General features: G+C 42.2%; 2 protein-coding genes across 2 annotated transcripts in view; both read left to right on the top strand.

Annotated features, from left to right (window-relative positions):
* Positions 1-3,184: 3,184 nt before the first annotated feature.
* LOC118335707 (zinc finger protein 407-like) overlaps positions 3,185-24,298 on the top strand; it is a 28,207-nt gene continuing 7,093 nt past the window's right edge. Inside the window, exons 1-4 of the mRNA XM_035672132.1 lie at positions 3,185-3,262; positions 5,128-5,835; positions 6,174-8,432; positions 15,352-15,466. Of these exons, the coding sequence (XP_035528025.1) occupies positions 5,193-5,835; positions 6,174-8,432; positions 15,352-15,466 (3,017 nt within the window). The 5' untranslated portion in view covers positions 3,185-3,262; positions 5,128-5,192. The remainder of the gene's footprint in view (positions 3,263-5,127; positions 5,836-6,173; positions 8,433-15,351; positions 15,467-24,298) is intronic.
* The window catches only part of LOC118335627 (zinc finger protein 407-like), a gene marked incomplete in the record, with an annotated part of 106,117 nt that continues 97,170 nt past the window's right edge, over positions 15,352-24,298 (top strand). The window contains 1 exon segment of the mRNA XM_035672029.1: positions 15,352-15,451.

Raw genomic sequence — 24,298 nt, 5'->3', positions numbered from 1 at the left:
AAAAATATTGTATTCCTTAAAGGTCCGGTGTGTAACATTTAGGAGAATCTATTGGCAGAAATTGAATATAATATTCAGAGGTATGTTTTCATTAGTGTATAATCACCTGAAAATAAGAATCATTGTGTTCATTAGAATGAGCCATTTTTATCTACAGAGGAAGCTACCATGATGAACTGCCATGTTTCTAGAGTAGCCCAGAAGAGACAAACCAAACACTGACTCTAGACAGGGCCATTTATGTTTTTTGCAAGTTTTGCGGCCACCGTAATTTCTCCTACAGGCTTTGAAGGCTGAGATGTATTCAGATGCTTGCAACCTGCAACTTTAACGCTAGATGCCACTAAATCCCACACACTGGTCCTTAAAGACAAAATCCTCACAAATTGGGTTTACATGTTCTAATTGTTAGGGTCCTGACAGGAAAAAGTTTGGGACCTACTGGATTAAGTTATATATCCCACTGGATTTACTGAAGTCATGCTATTTGAGACATAGTGCAGATGTGATTGGGAAGGGATATTGTAGTGGGAAAGGAAACATGCATTAGATATAGGCCCATTTATGATATAAAACTGTTAATTAGAAAAACAATGTAGCAATTAGGATGTTAATGATCACAACCGGCCTATCTGTTTATGCTAGGTGAACAAATAGTGGACAGGAATTGAATTTAACCCTCAATAAACTGTAAAATTACGACTGCAACTATTGCAAGCCCTAAACATTTCAACATCACCTCTAGCTGCTCTCTCTCTCACTCTCTTTCTCTCTCTCTCTCTCTCATTTTCTGTCTCTCCTTTAATTTGTACTTCCTTTTTGTTTCCCATGAACGTTTTTCTTGCCTACTAATGTAGGCTATTAATAATGCTATTCTAATTTCATCGCCTAACTACATTACAATGCTCTTACGTGTATTTGTTAGTAATAAAAACAGAATAATATAATACTGTGAACAGAGCCATTCTCCCTAATGAGTACTTTTACTTTGGACACTTTAAGTACACTATGCTGATAATATTTCTGTACTTTTACTTAAGTAACATTTTGAATTCAGGACTTTTACCTCTAATGGATTATTTTTAGATTGTGGAATTTCTTACTTAAGCTTCTGAGTACTTCTTACACCACTGCTAAAAGCTGCTTTAAGTACATAAAATGTGAAAATGCAACATATTAAGGAACTTTGCTTTGCCTATTACACTATTTTCATATTTTGTTCCAGAAAATGAGCCCTTTTATAAAATGTAAAAACAAAGTAATGAGCACGTGGGTTTTAACTGTGGATTGATGCTGGGAAGTTAAAGAATCTTATTTGAGCCTATAATTTAAATCTGCTTCAGAGAAAAAAAGATGAGACTATTAGAGAACATGGATGAATATGTGTTTACATCCAGTAATGTTTCTAGATATGTAGCCCCCCCAATTATTATTTTATAGCAAAAAAATCTGCAAAACTTTCAAGAGAGCGAAGCGGCTAAAAAAAGAGGTGACTGAGGCAGTGTCCACCAAAGCCACCCTCCCCTCTTTTAATAGACAACTAATGGAGAAAAATGAATGATGAATCCTAATGAAAAATGGGAGATGGGGGAGGAGGGGGGTATGTGTTTCCAACCATCCATGTCACATAATTTTGACTGTGATGAATTAAAGAAAATTATTGCAAAGTAAACTGTGTATTCATTGCAGGAGGTATCATTTATCACCTCCTGACCTGTCAGACTACTTAATCAATTAATGCCCATGCATTAATCCATCTTCAGTCTTTCCATAAAGCTAACACTGATGTCAAATGGAAGTGGTGATTCATCACAGGCTTTGAGAAAAAATACACAGTCTCTGTACAGACCACATGCTGAACCTACTTTAAATAAATACAATAATTAAAACAAATGTATTTTATTCCCATAACATTTAATGACAGTTCAGAAAAGTCAAATAAATAAAGGAAATATGAACATTTACATTCACAGCACAATATTTAGTGATTTAAATGCTCTTACTTTCCAACAATAGACTACAAGAAATATTTTCTTCACAATATGGCAACATTTGTAAAGATAATGTGCTAGAGAAATCTTTATTTCAATAGTAAAATTGTGGACTGTACTTACTGAAAGCAATGTACACTACTCACCCATCCACTGAGGGCTCTTGGCTGCCATTGAAGGAATCTTCATACACCGATGTGCAGCATCAGGAGCAATTAGAGGTTCAGTATCTTGCTCAAGGACACTTGAGCGAGAGGAGCCGGGTATAAAACCGCCAACCTTCTGATTAGTGGATGATCAACTCTACCTCTGAGTCACAGGCATACAACAGTTGGCTTTTATCAACAGACAGATATTTTTCAAACACCAAGCAAAAGCACAACACACTCACATGGACACTAGTATATGTTAGGCTACTCTGCTATGTGCTACATTCACGTTAAGATTTTCATCCTAACTGGAAATGCTATAGTCTTCACTTTTCAGACATGGGCCCTGGGGTGCTGAGGGGGCTGCAGTACCTCTTCAAATCTGGCACAATGAAAACCATTATTTCATAAATATGTTCAAACTTGTAATGACTTGCAGGAAAGAGGTTTTACTTTTCTTTTTATGTTTTATCTGCAAAAAAAGTTTGAATAGATGTTTTTAATAATAAATAAATCAAATAAAAATAAATGATCCACCAAAATGCATTTAGCATTTAGTATGATGCCTTTATATAGAATGAGTGTCTCTCAGCACCCCCAACTCTGACTGACTCCCAGCGTCCCTGCTTGTAAATGTTATACCTCACACCTCAGCTTCAAGCCAGGTAAGTCAAAAAGCAAAACCTTTTTACTAAATAATAAAAAGACTCAAATTCAAGAGCAGTGTATTTATTTACAGTAAGTACAAATTCAATTGTATATCTATGCATGATGCCTGGCTGGTCATATACTTTGCTGTAAAACAACAAACGCATCACTTCCAGACAAACCATGTTACAAGAGTATTGCAGCAATGAGAGCTTTACATTTTTAACCCGTGGCATCTTGGCATTCTCTTCTTTAAATGTCACCAGTCTCAATGTGTTGCCTTCAATGTATGTGTGGTAAATTCGTTTTTCCCACGGAGCGGGAATGCATCATGTGACCAAATCAGCTGATGTAGAAAAAAAGAGAAGCCGCGAGCAGGCCGCCTCCTCGTGTGACGCACGGTTCACGCTACGGTACGCCATTTGTGTCTAGCAGCAAAAAGCGCGGACAGTGGAAATAGTCGTATAAGAAGAGGTAAGCTCAATCGTGGTTACACTGTATTGTCTAATCATTGCTCGAATTGGTGTTACTGAAACGATAGACAACTCTCTGGGGTGTTTTTAAGGACTGTTTCGGCAATATAGACCACTGTTTCAGAGGTCGATGTTAGCCTCCTTTTTGGGCCTCTGTGCTGCCGTCGTTTTCCAAGCCATGGAGCGACCTAGGCCCGCCTTAGTCCCGCTGTGATTGGACTGCACAACATATGCAGCGATTTAATTGGCGGCACTGCGCGCATCTCAAAATACAGTGGGGGAAACATGTCGCCTGTTAGCATGTTAGCCGCGGTAGACGGCGACGGTATCCACAACAACTTCACCGGGTTCGTGTCCTCGGTCAGCAGCCTGTCCGCCACGGGAACAGTTTTCACGCAGCCTTTTACACCGCAGCGCTGGCTGTTCTGCGTTGGTGCTGCAGTTCCTAACGTGCAGTCTGAAACCTGTTCGGATATCCTAATATTACTTTTGAGCTAGTATTAGACAATTGGTACCGAAAACCGCTGGAAATTCTCCCAAATAAAGTTAGCAAGGTCGACATTGTAAGTGAATTGCGTTCGTAGTGTTAAATGAGGACGGAGTTGTAACCAGAAGCAGACGCTGTACTTGTGGTCCATCTGTTACTGTGGACACCGCTGTCTTCTGCTCGCATTAAACACCGAGAAACAAGATGGACACGAGTTAAGACCCTTAATAATGCACGTATAAGTCACTCTCCATCTCGGCCCATCATCGACTTATTGTTGGCGACCAAATAAACACATCACTGACTCCAACTTGATATGGTGTCCCTTCTGCTATTCGTGTAGTCAGTCGTATCCTGCCAAAACACACAGTGGATGGCGGTAGTGAGCACAATGAGCTCATTCTCAAAGTTGAACTTCCTCGAAAAACAGTGCTCATTGGTTGACCTTAACAGAACCCTCTGAACCACGCACACCACTTTTCATGGATGGCTACTATATTTACATTTGCCAGAACAAATTGGCTTGTTAGCAGCAACTAGACATAAACCACCACACAGGCCAATCTAGAGTAAAGACATCATTGATTTCACTGAATCCTTACCAATAACACTGGATGGCATTTACATATAAGGTACATAATATTCATAATGATGACTGTGATGATGGTAGCAATAGGAATAATGATAATCATGATATTTTAAACCCTTGTGACAGTTTACACATGTAATGTGGAAAATGGTCTGGCTCATGATATTAGTTGCTCAAGGTGTCCCCTATACAAACAGTGTATTATATGGTGGTTGAGAAAGCTGCCAATAAGTAAAACAAGCAAACTAAGAAACCCATTCATCAGCCTGTGTGCACAAGACACATCCTGCACAGAAAATACAAGCAAATATAGAAACACTTATTGCAGCGGTCCCATATAATGTAAAATCACAGTTCATAATTGCCCCCCAAAAAAGACACATTAGAAATATGCTTATTCATAACTAAATGTTAAGCTGTACCTAATATACTATTACTGATTTAACTGTCGCAATGGCTGTATTTCTACTGAATCATGTTTACCAGCATTTAGTAATGGTTCTTAAACCAGCAATGACATATGCATACTTCATTAAATGTCTGTGACTTACGTGGACTTGTTTTTTCTAATGTAATAAGCAGCAACAGCCAGCTCTCATGCTGGCGTGTTTTTACCTTACAGTTTGTATCTGGAAGCACTAGATGGCGACATTTACTTATGTTGAGCCAGATACCGTTGTTGAAGGCTTGATCACTTTTTCAGACACTTAACTTGTTTTCAGATGTTTCTTGCATTCTGTGAATTGTGTTTCAGACAATTGAAGATTTTCTTGTGTTCTTTTCCCCCCAGGAGTTTGATTCACCTTTGATGACAGAGATCAGCTTCACTGTTATGTAATTATAGCAGGATATGATATGGATAAAGCCTTGATATCAGGAAAGGAGGCTGTTGAGAACAACGTGTCTGAAAATGACACCAGTGGGAAGGTGCAGCCAGATGATGTGGAAATGGAGGAAACTAAAAGAGACTCGCCCAGTAAGACTGCCAAGCCTGATGAGGAAGTCAGTGAGGGGCTGCGGCCAGACTCCGTACCTGAAGATGGAGATAACCTCTGCACAACTTGTGGCTTCTCGGCCAAATGTCCAAGATCACTGAAGATTCACTATGCAAGAAAGCATGGGAATAAATCTAAGGATACCAATAGAACTGCAAAGCCAGCTGAGAAGAGCGAAACCATCTCTGACGTGAGTTCAGCTGAAATCCAGCAGGAAGTAGACATGGAGACAGAAAGTTCTGCTGAAGTTAAGCAAAATGAGTCTGATCTTGACAATGACAATGGCACAAACACAAAGCGTTTAACTAAAAAGGAAACCGTATTAGACAAACAGCAGGCCGATCAAGAGGAAGCAATCTGTACCCAAGAGAGAAGAGTGAGCAAGCGAACCCCAAAACCTAAGATGATATATTCCTGCAACTACTGTGGGCAAGAGTTTAGGGACAAGGCCCCTCTAGATGTGCATATCCAGAGATCCCACACCAAAGACACCCCATACACATGTGAGTATATGCTGTTCTCCAGTTCAGTCAATGTTGCAACCCAGCCTAAAAATGAGTTCACGTCATTCTAAAGCTGTTAGATAGTTCAGTCAATTTGAAGCAGGAATGTTTCATCAAAATACTGACAGATTTGAAGTCTTAAGCATTACATGTTAATTATATCAAAATTCTGTTTTGAGGGCAATTGTCACTTCATATATAATTGATATTAGGTTTTTAGTTGAAATGTTTTTTTTCACTATTTCTGCATTTATTATTTAAAGTTAGAATTGCACACAGAGTTGTTTTAGTTGATGGCTGAATAGAGATTTAAAGTGTATCTTTGAAATGTCTTTCAGTTGAAGCTGATGAGAACATGGATAAAGAAGAGGTAGCTGAGGACCCTGGCAGCACTGTGAAAGCTACTCCAACACGAATGGCGACCAAACGTACACTCAAAAGGTTCCAGCTGAATTGTAGACTCTGTGATTTTAGGGTTAGCACCCCTGCAATGCTGGAGACCCATGCTCGAGCCAAACACCTGGACCAGGAGTGGTACCACTGCAAATTGTGTAACTTTTTTTCGGCCACATCTGAGTGGATGCAGGCTCACCTGTCTTCAGATAGGCACATGCAGCAGGAGAAAGGCGAGAAAACCCCAGAATCTTCCGCATTTGAAGTCTACGTTGAGAGTATGTACAGAGACAGTGCTGGAGAGGGGGCCATTATAGATGATATGACTCTGCTGGCTGATGAAGAAGGGGTAGCTACTTTGACAGAAGAAGATCAGGAAACTGAAGAGGCGTCGGAGGCTGCCAAAGCTGTGTCTGTTGAGAAAGAAGATTTGGAGCTTGAACCTCCCAGAAAGAAAAAAGGAAGACCAAAGCAAGGGTCCACGACTACTTGTGGATACTGTGGCCTGGTAGTGTCCAACGCTACGAACCTTAGTGTCCATGTCCGCCGCAAACACAGCAAGGAGTACGGCTACAGCTGCACTCTCTGCAACTACAGCTGTGTGACCAAAGGAGACATGGACCGTCACTGTATCACAAAGAAGCATGTAAGACGTGCACAAGAGTGTGCAAATAAGAACCCTGACCACAATCACAACAGTGCATCACCACAAGAACCCACAACTACACAAGCCCAGGAACCAAATGCAGCCTCAGAGACGTCTGACAATGAGCAGGAACCTGACAACACGGCATCCAATGAACAAAGTGGAGAAGCGCAAACTCAGTCAGACACAAGCCAGAAAAAAAGTAAATATGACTCTGTTAATGCTTGCAGCCATTGCGATTTTGTAGCTCAATCAATCCCTTCGCTCCATCTTCACGTCAAGAGAAAGCACACCAAAGACTTTGAGTATGTCTGCTTAGCATGTAGCTACTATGCCGTAACAAGCAGAGAAATGTCTCGCCATTCCAACACAGAAAAGCACAAACAGAAAAGCCAGAAATACCTGGAACCATTGGGGAGTGATGGGCAAAGAGCTTTGCCAGTCCCACTGAAGCTGAACGAGGTCATTGAGCTTGTGGAGACGAACTCTAACCCTGAAGGTGAACCTCCTAGCCCCACAGAAGAGCCTGAATCTTGTTCTGATGACAGCCAAGCGATGGAAAGTCAGGACGCAGCTGCACCCTCGGTCACCACAGAACCTGTCGATGTTGCCGCTAGTGTGGCTGGCAGTACAGACGAGAAGCAAGAAGAGATTATTACTTCTTCCAGTGGTGGCGAACCAGATCCAACCGACCAGACAATTGAACTCACAGCGATGTCTGAACCCCAGCAAGCTCCAGCAGAACCTCAACCTGCAGAGGATCAGTCCGCACAGCAAGAGAGCCAGGAGGAAGGGGCTAATCAAGCAGACGCTGAGCACTTAAATGCAGATGAGATGACTTCAGATGAAAAAAGTGACAGCTCTCATTCCGATACCCAAATGTCCAAAGCCCCTCCTTTTGATGCCTGCATTGTATCCATGAAGGCCCTCGCTGAGCAGGAGCAGGCGCTGCAGGAAGGTCTGGCTCTAGAAGGCGAGTCTGCTGTGATATGTCTGACTGGAGGAACCCCGGTGCCCTCTGGCTTCCCGCCCTCCAATTCTGCATATGTCAAGAAGCTCAAACGCAAGGAAGCGAAGGTGAGAGAGGAAGCCAAAGGAAGTAGCCCTCGCATACGCTGCGAGGACTGTGGCTTTATGGCCGACGGCATCAGTGGCCTCAACGTCCACATTTCAATGAAGCATCCGTCCAAGGAGAAGCATTTCCACTGCTTGGTGTGCGGCAAGTCATTCTACACCGAGAGCAACCTGCACCAGCACCTGACCAGCGCCGCCCACCTCCGCAACGAGCAGAACAGCGTGGAGGAGCTGCCGGAAGGAGGCGCTAGCTTCAAGTGTGTGAAGTGCACAGACCGCTTCGAATCGGAGCAGGATCTGTTTTTTCACATCAAGGAGAAACACGAGGAGCTTCTGAGGGAGGTCAACAAGTACGTTTTGGAGGACACGGAGCAGATCAACCGCGAGCGCGAGGAGAACCAGGGCAGTGTGTGTAAATATTGTGGCAAGGTGTGCAAGAGCAGCAACTCCATGGCCTTCCTGGCACACATTCGCACACACACCGGTATGTACCCTGCTTCTATTTACTCACACACTCTTCCTCTTTCTGCTACTCTCTTTGTCTCACACACATATACAATACATATTCACCAGTGCATTATGTAGGCTGTGTAAAAGAAGGTCAACACTATTATGCCTCATTTTATGTACACTGTTGGATAAAGTAACGCTACATGACAGCACAGTATTAGAAAGGTGTTTTTAATGCTTCATACCTTGCAAATATCTCTGCAAATATTTGAATTAGTAACTTGGTAACACATACTTGTATATGTATTGCGATGCAATTTATAAACTCACTTGGACTAGACATAAGATTTCCACTGATACACATTGAAATTGTGGTTCTTACATGGGCTCTTGATGCCTTATGAGCACTTGAACACATCGAGTTTGACTAGAAAATCTTAAAATGGAATCTCTTTGTGCAACTGCTCAGCTATTAGGCCTTTGTTTTTAGGTACAACTATATTGAGTGGGGAGACGCAGCCTCTTCTTTGGCAGCTCAAGCTAATGTTAAGGCTACTATCTGCTGCAGCCAGGTAATAGCTGATTCAGTAGAGGTGAAGGTAAAGACTGATTGAGCTTCAGACCAGCAGGAGAGACGCTAATGGACCCCAGATTGGGATTCCCTGAACAACGCTTGGTCAGAGACATGTGCGACTCATAATTGATGTGTCCATTACCAAGACTCAGTTGTAATTATAGTCAATAAGTCTCTGTAAATGTGTTAAAGCTTAGGCTAAAAGCATTGGAGGTCCAAAGAGAGGTGGGCTAATAATTTAAAATAATCAATGCAGACGTATTCAAAGCCTTTAATTTCCCTTGTGTCTGTACGTCCATGTTTGTGTATATGTGTGAGCACTCGTATACCTAGCGAATGTGTGTATATGTCAGCCTTCATGGCTAGCTGATTATGCTCAATCCATTAAGATTTATCTTGTCATTTATAATGCAAAGCAGGGCTGCGTCGACCAGGGCTTCGGCTGGGAAATGTCCGGCAGGTTAAGAACATAGGGCGCTCCATTACTTTTCCCTGACCATGTGTATTAATTGCTTTTAAAATCAACTTAATGCGGGAACGAGATGTGAGGGCGCCATCAATAAATGCCCTTCTCTGCCTCTTTTGGTTCACCCCCATTTCAGCCCAAACTTTAATGGGACTTTAATTGAAGTCTGTGCTCTGTGCTTACAATGTGTGTTCATGATTGTATGTGTCTTTGTGTGTGTGTGACGTTTCTGTTGAATGGGAGATGAAATAGGATTGTTTCCACTTTCAGACGTAGTGACAGTGGATGGTTTGTGTGGGTATTGTAGCTTTGTCTTGTAGCGCTTGTTCGAAAACCCAGAGGTTATATTCCCTCGGTGTCCTCACTAAATACTGGTGAAGTACTTAAAACACTGTGCTGATTTCACTCCATTATTTCATCATATGCCCATAAATAAGCTGAAATGTGTTGCAGGAAAATGTCCTGATATGCTGTTACTTCAGTTGTATACGAAGGGTAAGCAATGTGTTTGCTGGGGCAGAGGAATAATAGTTTTCCTCAAAGAAAACATTTTTCGTCCTTATATCAGGTTTGTATGTATGTCACCTTGTGTGGCCAAAGTCAGATTGCTGACTGCTAAAATCAGATTGCTTAAAGCTGTAAGAATTGGAGGTTAAAATCTTGATGATTAATGTTCAGCCACCACTTTCTTCTTATTAACGATTAGTCTATATGTATTCATAATTCTACCCTGTGTCATAATTCTTGAGTTTTGAGGTCACTTACTTAGTGTTACTTAAGAAAATGAAAGCTGTGACACTGAGGTCCCAACAGATGGCTTCAAGTCAAGGGCACATTATGAGGTTTCAAATGATGAATACTTTGTTTTTTAGGTTTACCTCTTTTTATTCAACTGAGTTATGTTCTTGTTTATTAAGATTACTTCTCCACTTTCATTTATGCTGTTCTTATTTGTGGAAAGCCCCTATTTCTCTTCATTTTGACAACATATGCCAGTTGTTATTATTGCTAAGTTCCCTCATTACAGTGAATTATTCACCTTTTATGTGGTGGTCATTTATTCTGGGAGTTTGTTTGTGGGGCTGTGGAGCTGCACGGTGGGGGTCTGCCAGTTTTCTGGGCTGGGAGCACGTCCAGATCCTTTTAATTAAGACCTAGTTTTTATTCACTTGATTAATCAGTGAAATCAGGAGACGGTAGTGGGAGGCTGCACACAGATTTGTCAATTTGTCCCTTAAAGGAAACACATACACATGCTTGCATTTTGCCAATGAGGGTACAGCTGGAATTTGCATTTTGAGGTAAATTGGTCACTTTTTCACTGGAGTGAGCTGTCTGACCTCAGACTGAGCCTTAAAGTAATGGACACACATGCCATGCGTGCACGTTCACATGCAGGACGTGATGTGTGTTTGTAGAAATAACATAAAGGGGAAACTGTAAGCACCCCACTGGCCTGCCAGTGTCTGGATTTTTAAAATTTTCTTAACTTTAGATAAATACATTTCTAAGATCCTTAAATCCTTAACATTATTTTGTGTTTTCTCCCATGATTTTATGTTTAAAAGCATCATGAAACATTAAATTCTCCACTGAAACTTCAAGCAGTGCCTTGTATCAAATTCAAAGTGGATGGAACTTGTAATCCACATATTTAATTTTTTGTGTTCCCATTTGTTGGGGAGTCCAAGTACATTTTGGGGTAGACAAAAATAGTACACATAAAATGTAAATATAATGCCTAAATGTTTTTTTAAGGATGAAGGATGAGATGTTGACTGCAATGCATGATTTCTATACTAACCATTGCTCACCATCAAAACTAATCAGTGCATGGAATATTGACAACGAAGGACCAGATGGAGAAAGGCGTTAAGAGGTGAAAGCTGACTCAAAGTGGAAATAGAAAATAGCCTGGGACAAAACTGAAGTATTTACAGCTCTAGGTTTAATTGCCGTTTTTCCATGCCAGCGCCTCCTGCTGCAGTGCTCACCGTGCAGGAAGTGGAGGGACTGGTGAAACAGTGTGTGCAGAGGGAAGTCTCCAGGCTTCAGAAGTATTTGGATGAGCTGGCACAGGACCACAAGAAGGCACTGGAGGACAACTCGTCTCTCAGGAGAACTGTCGGGGAGCTGGGACGGGAGCTTGCCAAACTTCGTGAGGATAACGATTCTTTCCAACAGCCTCTCCAGAGGACGGCAGACAGAGTAAACCCCAGTGGCAACGGTGGAGCCGAGAAATGTGAACAAGGGCAGTTTTCCCCGCTGAGCCTTTTGCCCTCTCCTAGCCCCCCGTGGACACTGGCTTGCAGCTCCTTCTCTAGGTGTGCGGAGCCACGAATTTCACCTCACTCTCGCCACCATCGCCAAACAGGACATCGCATCATACCTCTACACTGGCAATACAAACACCATCAGCAGCTAAGGTCCTACCGACCTTTGTTCTGCAGATCGTGGATCCAGTGGTAGAAGACACAATTTTCAAAATTATGAAACACAAACATGGCCCCTGCCGCCGGATGATTATGCAGCAAGGATGTTTATGATGATTGTGGACTTCTCCACATACTTGTCCTGGGCCAGAAGGTAAATTGGACCGGGTTGCATGGTAAACAAGGCCTTCCCAGGAATGTTATTCTTAAGTTGATGGACCTCCTCCAGCGCCGCAACGAAGATATTTCAGACCGAGAATGGAAAAACATTAGAAACTGCAAATGAAAACCCCAGGAAGCTGGACCCCAGGACTGAAAAGCTTTATCGTTGAAAAAACACTTACTGTACATTTAGCCGGTTAACGACAATCATATTGCTGTACAGTAAATTTCTTCGTGACACTTGCCGCTTTTAAATAATGTCCTTTTTAGTAAATTAGTGTAATCAATCATATATACATTTATGGGACTTAATGGGTTTAATCCTATTTCCAAATATTTCATTCTGATTTGTGCTGTTTATGTTGTAATGTCGGTTTCACATTAACAGTACTGATCCACATTTAAGCAGAGGTACTAAAATTGTTCTGCAGAAAAAATAGATCCCAATGTTCTACTAATGGGCCATAAGTGTGACATTCTCACAGGTAGCGAGGACACCCATCCCCCACAAGTCATCAATACATGAATTCCCAACTAATAATTTACTAACAGGTGTGTGCCGCTATGAATGACAGAATAAGCCTTCTCTACAGTGAAGTTTAGTTTGTTCATCATGAGGAATATCAGTCTGCTTGTGAAAACAGCTGCAGACTGTAATGTCTTCTGTGGCTCTGGAGAAGAAGTTTGGAAAAAAAAGAACCCTGTCGATGTCATCAGATTTATCTTGACTTGGAGCTAGAGAATTTTTAATAGAAAGTGAAGTTTGAAAGATGTGAGTCAGGTGGCAGGGGCTCTAATGAATGACACCATCATGTTGCATAATGCGAAATGAAGCTTATTATAAATTCTTTTGTTAGGAACTGTAAGTCAGAATATCTCTGACTGTGGTGCTTCAGTTTTAACATTTCTCTTTTTAATGTGTATTGTGAGTGAGTCCCCACTAAACTGCTGGAGTGCCCCTTTAATAATGACAGCTACATATTGTAAATGTTTGGGAATACAATCAAGCTTTGTGTATATAGACATACAGTATATTTCTCATGTGTTTGTGCTGACGCGCAGGTAAAGTTCTCCCAATGCGTGTGACTTGTGGCCCTACCTTAACCACATTCTAATCCACTCACTGTAATGTAAAATAGATCTATTGGTAGCCTACGCTAATTGAAAACAATGTGACGAATGAAAATAAAATTTGACTAATATCTGCAACCCCTTGTGTGACAGATTATGGTAACTTATACAGTGCTTGTAGGCCTTCAGCCAACTCGTGGCTGAAAAGTCAGACACTTTTAAGAGCTAACAGTGTATATTAGCTGGTTGTGGAGAGAAACCTAATAATGCAGACATTTATTTACATGAAATTACCATGCATTATTCTCTTCCTCCAAACCTTAAGATTAAAGCCAAGGCTACGATAGGAGTGTGTGGCATGCGCAAGACTTAAGACATCACCTTGTGTGTGTGTGTGTGTGTGTTGTGAAACGTTGCATGAGGTTCTTCTCTCCTCTCAGGAAATGAATTAGTCATTCCCTGTCTCATCTGGGATGTGAGGGAGCCACATCGCCCCTATGTGGATGGCAATATTAATTTAACATGACACTGCATTGATGGTCAATTTCAGTTTCACGGAGGCTGTTTAAGTGGAGTGGTGGAGTATTAATGTGATAAGATGTGAGAACTGAGGGACGTTACATCTCTCTCCTTTCTGCCATGTCTCATACTCAGCCAGCCATCTGGACAAATCAGCTCCCCACACGCCTCTCTCTCACCTCAACTTTAGGTTGTGTGTGTTTGGAGTGTGTGTGAGTGAGGAGGAGAGAGTGATTGTCTCTCCTTCTGTTTGTCCGCGGGTGATCATGTCTTGTGAATTTAACGTTTGTGTGTGCCTGTATGCACATGCATAGGTGTGAGGTGGGGTTCTGAATCTAGGTGTAGGTATGTGTAGGTGTGATGGTGGGTGTGGTGTGAGCACGTCAGTCTTTTTGTTTTTTACGGGTGTTGATGATTGTGTTGTGTGATTAATAATTTTTTATTTTTTTTAAGTGTGTGTGTGAAATGTGTCTTCACATTTAGGTGTGAAGTGTGTAGAATTCAATGTGTTTATCTGCTTTTTATTTGTTCTTGTGTATGTGCTTTTTTTGTGACTGTGTGTAGGGATTTGTGTGTGTGCGTGTGTAGTATACTGTAGGGACATGTGAAATGAAGAGGCTGGCTTTGCTGTTGCCCATGTGTGGACCCCCAACCGCCCCACCCACCTCCTGTGTTTATGGGCCTTGTTAGCACAGGCTTGCCTTTCAATCTTCGTTACCGGCTCAAAATTCAATGTGTCGTACTTCCAGCTCACAGCAAGTGAACCGTGTATGAACGAATTAGTAATCTACACAAAGTGCTTAATCAAATCAGCGGCTGCCCCTGGAATAAATATTGTAGAACGTCTTGGGATATTCACTGCGAGAGGGTGAGGGTTTTCTCAAAGATGCGTGTGTGGATATCATATCATACCAGGCTGCCACTTAGATTGCAGTGTCACACTTTATGCTGGCCTGAATGTGGCTCAACCCGCCAAACAAAATATCCATTTCATTCCGACCAAATATATGTTTAATTTAACAAAATATGTGGTTGAATTTAGAATTTGGTGTAGCACATGAGTTACTGATTTTGTCTAACATAAACAACCAGCTTTAAAGGACCCAGTTCCCTCTTTTAGCTCGAGCCAGTAGATGTTTGTGTGGTAGCATCAGCCCTCGCAGCTCTGCTCTTAAATGACGGATTGCAGGCAGAGGCTCTGCCACTCTTTCAAACGCTACCCCGCCCCCTGGACTTATTAATGACAATAATTAGGGAGAAACCTCCCTGCGAAGCCCGCCAGAGTGATTAGCGCTTTAATGATGGAATGGGAGGTAGTGAGCGCACACAGAATTGATTTACGTATTCGCCCTGACCTTTGAAATCCAATTTACGCATCCACAGGCAAAGGAAGAGTAGGTAAGAGATGAAGGAGAGTGACAAGGATAGATAGAGTGAAAGAAGCGACGCCTGGCACTTGGAGTGTGACTGTAGTTTTTATGGGGATTGTAGTGAGGGCATGTGTTTTTTATAATTCTGAAGTCATTTTGTGGTTGTGAAGTAGGTTGAAGTCCTAGCACAGAGCTAATAACAGTCGTACATGCCTGGCATTGAAAAATGATCTGGGATGTAAAATCAAATTTCTTCTCAGTGGTTATTCAGTCATGTTTTATTAAAATTGCCACCTCCTTCTTTCTTTCAAACATAATATTATTGTTGGATATGAACTCTCCTATGCTTTGTTTTACAGGATCCAAGCCCTTCACGTGTAAGATCTGCAACTTTGCAACTGCTCAGCTGGGAGACGCCAGGAACCACGTGAAGAGACACCTCGGCATGAGAGAGTACAAATGCGACATCTGTGGGTGAGTTACATCTTATAAAAAGGATTGAAAAGAATTTCTTTCAAAGCAAGGATATGACATTGGCACGGAGTGGAACAAAACCTCTGCTTTGTTCCAACTTAAGTAAGGTTGGAGACGGAGGGGGGTCCAATCAGTAGAAAACTAAACATTAAAACAGAAAGTCTGGTACTTTTCCATTATTTACAAACTGCTGTACTCCTACTCAAGCATTTAAATGTGTGTACGGTAGTGTTAAACTAACATTGTAACTAGTAATATATCTAGAAACAGCCATTTAGATGTGTTCAGCCTGATCAGGTAAGTTTGGGACCAATAAATGAACATTTGGATAATAACATGACCTGCTGCCTCTATAAGCGTCTCATATTTATTTGGGTACAGGGATAGCTTAAAAGGAATTTAGTACAGTTTCTAGAAGAGAGTTGAAATTAAGAAGCAAACCACCAGTGTGAGCGAGCAAATTGTGTGGTTGTGTGCCTCCCATCAGGTGCAGGAGAGTTTCATGTTGGTGTCTAAAACCTATCCAGAAATTTCAGTCATAGCTTCACCTGTACACAATGTATAAAAAAAGCCTTTTTTAACTGCTCTCAGGCTTTTCTTAAAAAGACAAATGTATTGCTCGTAGTCCGCTTTCCTCATCAATTAAAGCTTAAAGCAGTGGAGTTTATTTTAGCTTCTTTTTTGTTTCAGCTGTACAAATAATCCTAATTGGAAGTTTATGTAGGTAACCACAAGCCTATAAATACCCAGTAGTGCAAGAGTACAGTTATTACCCCACTACCTTGTACCCCCTACATGTAGACCATATGTTGTGTTCAGCTCGCTTCATTCCCGTGGTAGACCTCCTCACTGCCTTGCCATGTTCAAATGGACGTGTTAAGCTGTTTAACATGCAGTCGGGGAATAGAGTAAATTGTGGGATTTCCAGCTTTGTGCCATCGAGCTTCTGCGGCTACACACTCGCTAAGATGAAGACATATGTAGAGTTATTAGTTTCTCCCTCTGTGTAATTCTCTGTAAACCATTCCATTTAGTTCAGTCGCAGGCCGATTTTGTTCTTCTAAAGCCGAGCAGAGCGAATGTGTTTATTTGCTCCCGCTGATGTTCGCAAACATATTACAGCAGGAGCAAACAAGCTTTGGTTTAAACACAGCTTCTCTTTTAATGAGGGGAAAGGCTCATGTTTCACAAGCCCTGCAGCTGAAAACCCTCTTCTCCCAAGTGCTGTGAATGTGTTGGGCTTTGACCAAGCGTCTAGCTTTACATATGTGCACACACACATACACATACACATACATACGGAACGGTTCTCCAATATGCCTTTAAATGGGACTACTAAATACAGCCCCTGGTTTCACAAATCATGCGGATGGAAGAGCTGTGTGCTGCCAGTGCCAGCCGCTGGTGACAAATCGGCCCTGTGTGTGCTTTCAGTACTGACTGATCACCGGGCCATCCCTCCTCTTGACTAAAGAGCAGCAAACACAAAGAAACCCCCAGAAACACCCTCATTAAGGCCAGAGCCATACATACACATAGCCTGCTCCCCTTCCCAAACTTTTCACGTCTGATGATTAGTCCTTAACCCGAATCTAAAGCACGGTACTAATGGATGGCCATGTTTCAGGTATAATGTGTAAAGTGAGATTATAGCGCGATTAGGTTCTGCATTGTCCTGCGGATACTAATGACGGGCCAACGTTTTTGCCTAACCCAAAAAAGTTTTGCCTGATATTTGTTTATAATCACCATTAATCATTCCAGTTAAGGCAGTACTACGTTTGTGCTGCTTTTTTCCAATATAAAATTTGGGTTTCATTAGTTCATTTCATGCTTACAGACTCTTGGGCCTCGACGGGGCATGGATTGTTGGTTTATCTCACTGCCGCTTTGTTTAGAGCCTCATCGTATTGTTTGTGGGTTTTTTCTTTTTTCTTTTCCTTCCCTTAAAAAAACCCCAAATCTTCCCCCCGCTGCCATCGATTGCCGCGTTTCCCTTGTTAAACTTTCAGACTTAGAAGATTACCTCGGCTCGACACTGAGCGAATGGATGTGCTGCACCTTGGCTGTCCACCTCACTTTGGCTTCAGCTCACTGCCGCTGGTCTCTTCTCAGGAGCGGGGGAACTTGTTGATAGTTAAGATCATATTGTTGTGGCATTTAATTAACAAATGCAAATGCAAGGCCAGGACAGATTGGAACCCTTGACCATGCTGCCAGTCAAACCTGAGTGGGCTGGTCAGCGGCTCGCTCATCATCGCGAGCACTTTATAGGCTTTCTGTCTCTGCCTCGCCGTTTCTCCTACTTCCTGCAAGACGTCTGTTTGTCCATGCTTCTACCAATCTATTTGCCTCTATGTGTCTTTATTTCAAAACAGACTGATCTGTCCTAATTTGCCTATAAAGAACTCTTAACGTGCAAAAGCAGCATAAAAACACAAATTGGCTGTTAGCGTGCAAGATAAGATTTCTCATATTTAATTGGTTAAAATAAAAATCCTCCAGTGTGTGAGACGGCAGATTCCTGCGTTTCCTCCCGGCGTGTTTTGTCCACAGTGGGGCTCGGCCACTTAATGAGCCTCCTCCTCCTCTCCTCCATCATCTCACAGAAAGGCCCTGGATTCAGCATTTCCACCCTCCCGCTCTCTCGTCCTCCCCAAAGATGCAATGGACATCCAGTGCTGTTGTAGGTGTTAAATTATGCATAACCAGTGTAAATGCTTTGAGGCATTGGTTTAATATCTCAGCCCGGGCCTTAGAAGTATTAACACTATCATGGACATGGATTGTCCTCTTGTGGACGGCCGTTTTATGATTATGGGTCATAAGCTGCCCATTTCGTAGTGTCACTTCAGGAATTTGAACTTAAAAACCGTTGCTTTCTCACAACACAAAAAGTTTGTGTCGTGCTAAAGTTTGTCTTCTCTGTGGAGGAGGCTGCATTGTGTTTTTCCCTCCCTCCCTTCCTTGTCTCAGTTTTCTTGACTTAGTGTTGGAGAGAGTATATATAGTCATGATTTCATGTTGGGTGTTGTGTGTGTGATTTGACTGTTAACAGGATGGGGCTGGCTCATGTCAGGGTTTTTATGTCCCCCCTGTCTTGTGAGATTGTCTGGTCTGTTCCCAGAATAGCCCATCAGTTCCGCCCTGCGTGGCTCATCCGCTGTAATGTGCCTTAATGCCCGGGCCTGTATGAGTAGTGTGAGGCCTGGCAGTGACAGTGGAGGAGCATCTTAGCTTGCTGCTTATCCAGAGAAAGCCGTCACTTAACTCAGCCCCTCTATTGTCTATCCACACCCCTCTCCTTCTCCCCTGACGTGATTCTCTATAATCCTCAAACAGATTCTGGTTAGAACTCTCTGAGAACTATTTTTATGTTTTTTTTTCCTCCCATTTAAACATTAATGGTTGTTGCAGATGAAGAGAGGGATCCCTATGAGGATGATTATAATGTCACTCCACTGATCTCCCGCCGCCCCGAAATAATTGTACATCATCGCTTCATAACGTGTCAGAGGGACACGTTGGTGGCGTGCAATTAAAACCGCAGAATATAATACACCAAATTACTGCCTGTCAGGCCTACGAACAACACACTCGGTATTTGAGTTACACTTAATCATCACGTACATTAGCGATTTTGCTAAGATCCCTCCACCCCACCCCCTCCGCTCATAGAGCAAGGGCATGAAACACACTGCTCCTTACAGGCGGAGGGATTGTGTCTGTGATACAACAGCTTTAGGGTATCTACGTATTTATGTTAGAGTTAGACCTTTTGAAAGCTCATAACGTCCTATATGATTAAGCCTGGTGTGACCAAGAGCGTGCACCATGTGTTGGCAGGAACTGGAAGCAGGAATTCTGAATTCATTAACACACAACAGATGTAAACACTGAATATTTTCCTCTGACGATCCAGATTCAATAAGCCTTTTGTTTGCATATTTCATTAGTACTTTTATTAACCTTCATATGCATGTAAATATGCAGTTGCAGACCTCTAAAGTGAGAAAATATAGAAATTAAGTGTGAAATGTGAACAATAAGTGTGAACCCGTCAAGGCATACTACACTGAATATTTGTTTTTTGTATTTCAATATACATCTTTTTTTTTTTGTCAGACCTAAAAGTTGCCGAAGTAAGGTTGTGCCAGGGGTTGTGCCCTGTTGTGCATCCCTGAACTTCTGTATAGATAAAATGCCAACCATATATTTATATTGCTAGTGTATGTACTCCTTACCTAAACAGATATAGTCTTTTTTTAACTTGTTCTGATCCATTTAATTTATTAGTGCTCATCAGACACGGGGCCCGATATTTACTCCCTTCTGGAAGATATATTAATGTTTACTGCTTCGGACACTTAACAGTTTGTGTCTGGGAACATGGTCCTTGTCAGTCAGTGTAGTCCCCTTCACCAAAATAAACACATTCTGCTCTGATGCATTTAACTAAATTTAGTGTGCCATTATCGGAAATGAAATAAGTAACGCTAAAGGTCATTTGGAAAATAATGCAGAAAGGCTGGTCTGGAAAGGTTAAGTATGTGACGGAGCTGTTCTGATGATAACGAGGGCTGCGTATGGCTTGGAGAGCTCGGCATCCTGGTTTGACTCGGCACTCTGCGATCGCTCTTTATGACCGAGACAGCTTTACAGCCCGTTACCCCCCATAACACGATAAAGCGCAGCATAATGGATTGGATGTGTTTAGTAGCCTTGGGCTGATGTTTGTAAAATTAATGTTTTTTGCAATAGAAACACACTCATGCACAGGCGCACATGCACACACAGAAAGAGGCAAGAGAGGAAAAAGAGAGGAGAGAGAGAAATCAATTCTAGACAGCCTCGATGTATCAATATAAATCCACCAGTGTACAGTTTTACACTTTTTATACTTGTTTTGGTGCTGGATTGTCAAACTTTATTTCCTCACAAGTGACGCGTCCTCGCAGATATCTCTCAGCCGAAGAGATGACAACAAACATATGGCTTCATTAGTCGAATTTGGATTACAGGCCCAATACTCAGCAGAAAGGAGATGAATGCCATTAAATTTGTGTTTCAAATTACACAGCACAATTACTTGAGGGAGATGAAGTCTGTTTGCTCAGTCGGTCTCGTGCTGGTGAAAGGATACTTTTGAAGAGTTTGAATGGGACCGCACTCAGCATCTCTGAGCACGAGAGACAAAGAGGGAAATCTCTGTCAGCAGATCAGTCCTATTAGGTTTTAATAACAATCTCATATTCTTTAGTGGGCCCAGAACAGGGGCCTGGGGGCTTCATAATCAGAGCATTTCACTTTAATCAAAGACAAAACAAAAACAAACCCTGGTTCCAGACACTAAATGGCAAGATCAGTAGTTAAGCTAAGGGCCAACACAGCACATAGGCTTATGATAGTAAGTTATACTACTCTTGAGGACTGTCTGGAAGTTAAGTGGCTATTGTCTGCACTATGTATGATCTTAGTGGCTTCTTTTCTAAAACATTAAAACTTCTTGTGGTCTCAGCCTTTCTCGGCGCGTTATCACTTTTTGTTAAGTCTTAACTTGCAGGAGAAAAATAAAGTAGTAGTAATTAGAATAGAGTGTAATTTTTGCCTTCCAAGGCCCTATCTTGATAGCATTTATATCTTGGTAGCATTTTACACACTTTGAATTTACCCTTTAAAAGATTAACATCGGCTAACAAAGGCGAATTAGCTCCATTTATAAGAGAAACATGAGTAAAGTTTCCACCCAAAAACCAGGTCCCCACAAAAGAACTACAAACTTTACACTTATCCTTATTTTAAAAAATGTTGCTGAACAATCCATTCTATAGAGCTAATCATCTCATAGGTATATTGTAGGAGAAAAAAAAATAATAAAGAGGGGAAAGTTAATGAGTGATTAACAACAGCAATTAAAAGATGAAGAGGAAGGCAGATGAAAAAAGGGGTGTAATTAAAATATCAGTCCTCTCATTGTCAGAAGTGCGAGTGTCATCCATTGTGCACTTATTAAAAAGCTGGGTGGAGGGGAAGGAGCAAACGGCGCTTAATTCCAGCAGCCCAAAGTGTCTGGTAATCTGCCCATGGATGGAGCTGGAAAAGGCTGTAACTCATGTTTAAGCGTTGGGGCCGTGTCATTGCAGGTTCACAGTCATGCATTTCTGTGTTGACACCCATCGGGGCAAGGGATATTTGGCAGTCAGGAGTAATTTAACTTAATTAATGGGATGCATATTTGATGGAGGAATAAAATATCCCGGCTCAGCAAAGTGGAAAAGGGGAAAGATTTAGTGGGAGTTAAAGGTGGAGGGGAGAGTAATTTGTGCATTCAGTTACCGGCTGCTTGAGAGACAGAGAGGGAGAGAGCAAAGCAGTGAAGGAAGAGAGAGAGAGGAAGAGTGAGCTGATAAAGATGGCAACCGGGAGAAAGGAGGAAGGGAAGGGGAGGATGAGAGATGGATGGTTGACACAAAGCTGAGCTGATGTGTAGAGGGGAATGGGTTGTCCCTCCATTGAGAGGGCCATCAGACTGACAACGCTTGATTTAATTGATATCCGGACCGAGCCCTTTCCCAGCACAAACAGACACATTACGCTGGTTTGCAAACTTGTAGCAGAGCTGCTGGCTGCCAAGGGCCTTTTTAATATTCATGAGGGGGCTTTTAAGGGTGTTCGGCAGCGGCCTCCTCCCTCCACCGCCACCGCAACCCGCTTTCCGACACGTCTTTACTACCAACACACACGCTTTACCTTCCGCACGCTCACAGCAGACGCGCAACACGCTGGTTCTCCCAGACGAACCCGTGGCCTGACGAAAAGCTGTCACGCTGCTCTTAATCTCCCCTGGCACTTTTTAATTGACTTCCTGTAGGTATAGATTATTTTCATGGTGAGTCTGCCACCGAGATGTTTGATACCGTCCCGGAGACTGGCATCTGGGATGCTTGTAGCTCACCGGAGATGACGCCGCTATCTCGGTCTCCGTCTCTGTCTCTTTCTCCCTCTCCCTCTCTCTCTGTGTGATGGCCAGACTTATTGGGGGAACAGGGGAGAGGTAAAATGCAATCAGTCATTGCCATCATCATAATTGAGCTGATGTACCTGCTGGGAGTGCTAGGGAAATGTTGGCTTGGGTGGAAGGGAGGCTCTTTGTGTCTGACTGAAGCTGTTAGTGGCATTAGACCGATATACAGGCCAGGTATTGGCCTCCTGTTAAAAATTTGGATGTCAGCCAGTCTGTGCTGTCCAATTGATATGATGGATATGATGTAGTTTGTTTGATTACATGCTGTATTTATTGTTGAATTAATCAACACAATGCTGCTTGTCAAAGGGTAAGCTCTCCAATTTAATGAAACAATTTGATCAGATTCCAAATAATTATGTGTGGATTATGGTTATGATTAGTATTTAGGTTAAGTCAAGTTTATTTGTATAGCCCAGTATGACTTATGGTGTCTCGATGAGCTTCACAAGCCCACAGAATCAGCAGTTCCTAACCCAGTGAGTCCAGGAAGAAGGGCTGGGTTTGGAACAGGAGCCGTAGGTGGGAAAAAGGATAATTACAAAAGTTGTTTGCATGCAAAAAAATAAACACACAGCTAGAAATTCAAACAGGACTGTAGACCAAATGTAATGCTATAATGTGTTCCATGCGAGTGTCCATTGTTTCAGTGTTGTGTCTCCGTAACTGTACCAAAAATCAGAAACACTGAGTCTTTGTAAGTTTGCGGGATATTTTGGCCTTGAAAATGGTGACATTTCAAGTTATGAAATACTGGCACAAACTGTCTGCTGTCAGTGGCTTGAGTCCAAAAAACATTGTTAGTGATACAAGCCTTCATATCCATTGGTACGCCAAATACTGCTCTCACTTTGTGTATCACATGTGGTCTGGCCCACACATGCTCATACCAGGCACACAAGCGGACAGGGCCTCCTCCTACACACTACCGTCTATCTACACACACACACACACACACAGACCTTCCTTTTCGATTGTGATAAAAGACTACACTATGATTTTAAACAGGCTTGATATCTCTAACGTAACGTTTGTGGGGTCTTGGGGCGAGGAGCCCTAGTGGGGGTTAATTTTATTGTTTTTGTCAACCCATGAAGATTAATCAGAGACAGAATGTACAAGTTTCCTCTGCTCCACTCTTAGCAGCCTTACAGTATAAGGACAGTTATGTTTTTTGTATTTTATCAAGCAACAGAAACTGTTCACAGATGGTGTTTGTTGGCTGTAAACTTTATGAATAGGTTCAATTTTGTATTGCGGATGTATGGAAGTCTTACATAATATGTCTGTACTCCTGTTTTATAATATGCCATATTATGTTTGGCACTTGATCCAGTAGGCTTGTTAAATTGGGCGCTCATTCTCTCTAGTCCATCATTTTGTGGCAGCCTTCAGGCTTAATATCACAAGATCAGGTGATTCTCAGATTTATGAAGTGATATTGACCATTGTCTATGCGAAACAGATAATAAGCCGTGATGAATGGGTGACATTAGTGATGAAATTACATCAACCTTAACAGGCTATTGTATTAACACACCTAGCCGATCCCACTCCTCCCCACTGCCTGTTTAATTGATTAATTGCTGACATGGATGGATGAGGGGTTGTGGGTCCTGAATCGGTGGCTGATTGCTAGTCAACCATAAACAGGAGCAGCCACAGTGGGCCCTCAAGGGCAATATTCATGCTCCCCAACCTTATGGTGATTCCTTATCCAGCTCTGACAAGAGGAAAAATATTCGGCCATAAAAACGCTGGTATCACCGGGCTGACATATAAAGCCCTCCGTCTCTCTCTCTCTCTCT

The sequence above is a fragment of the Morone saxatilis genome, unplaced genomic scaffold, assembly GCF_004916995.1.
Source record: "Morone saxatilis isolate NCDOM2014 unplaced genomic scaffold, NCSU_SB_2.0 Contig24, whole genome shotgun sequence".
Classification (NCBI taxonomy): domain Eukaryota; kingdom Metazoa; phylum Chordata; class Actinopteri; family Moronidae; genus Morone; species Morone saxatilis.
Note: the sequence above shows the minus strand (reverse complement) of the source record. Positions and strands in the feature narration are given on the sequence as shown.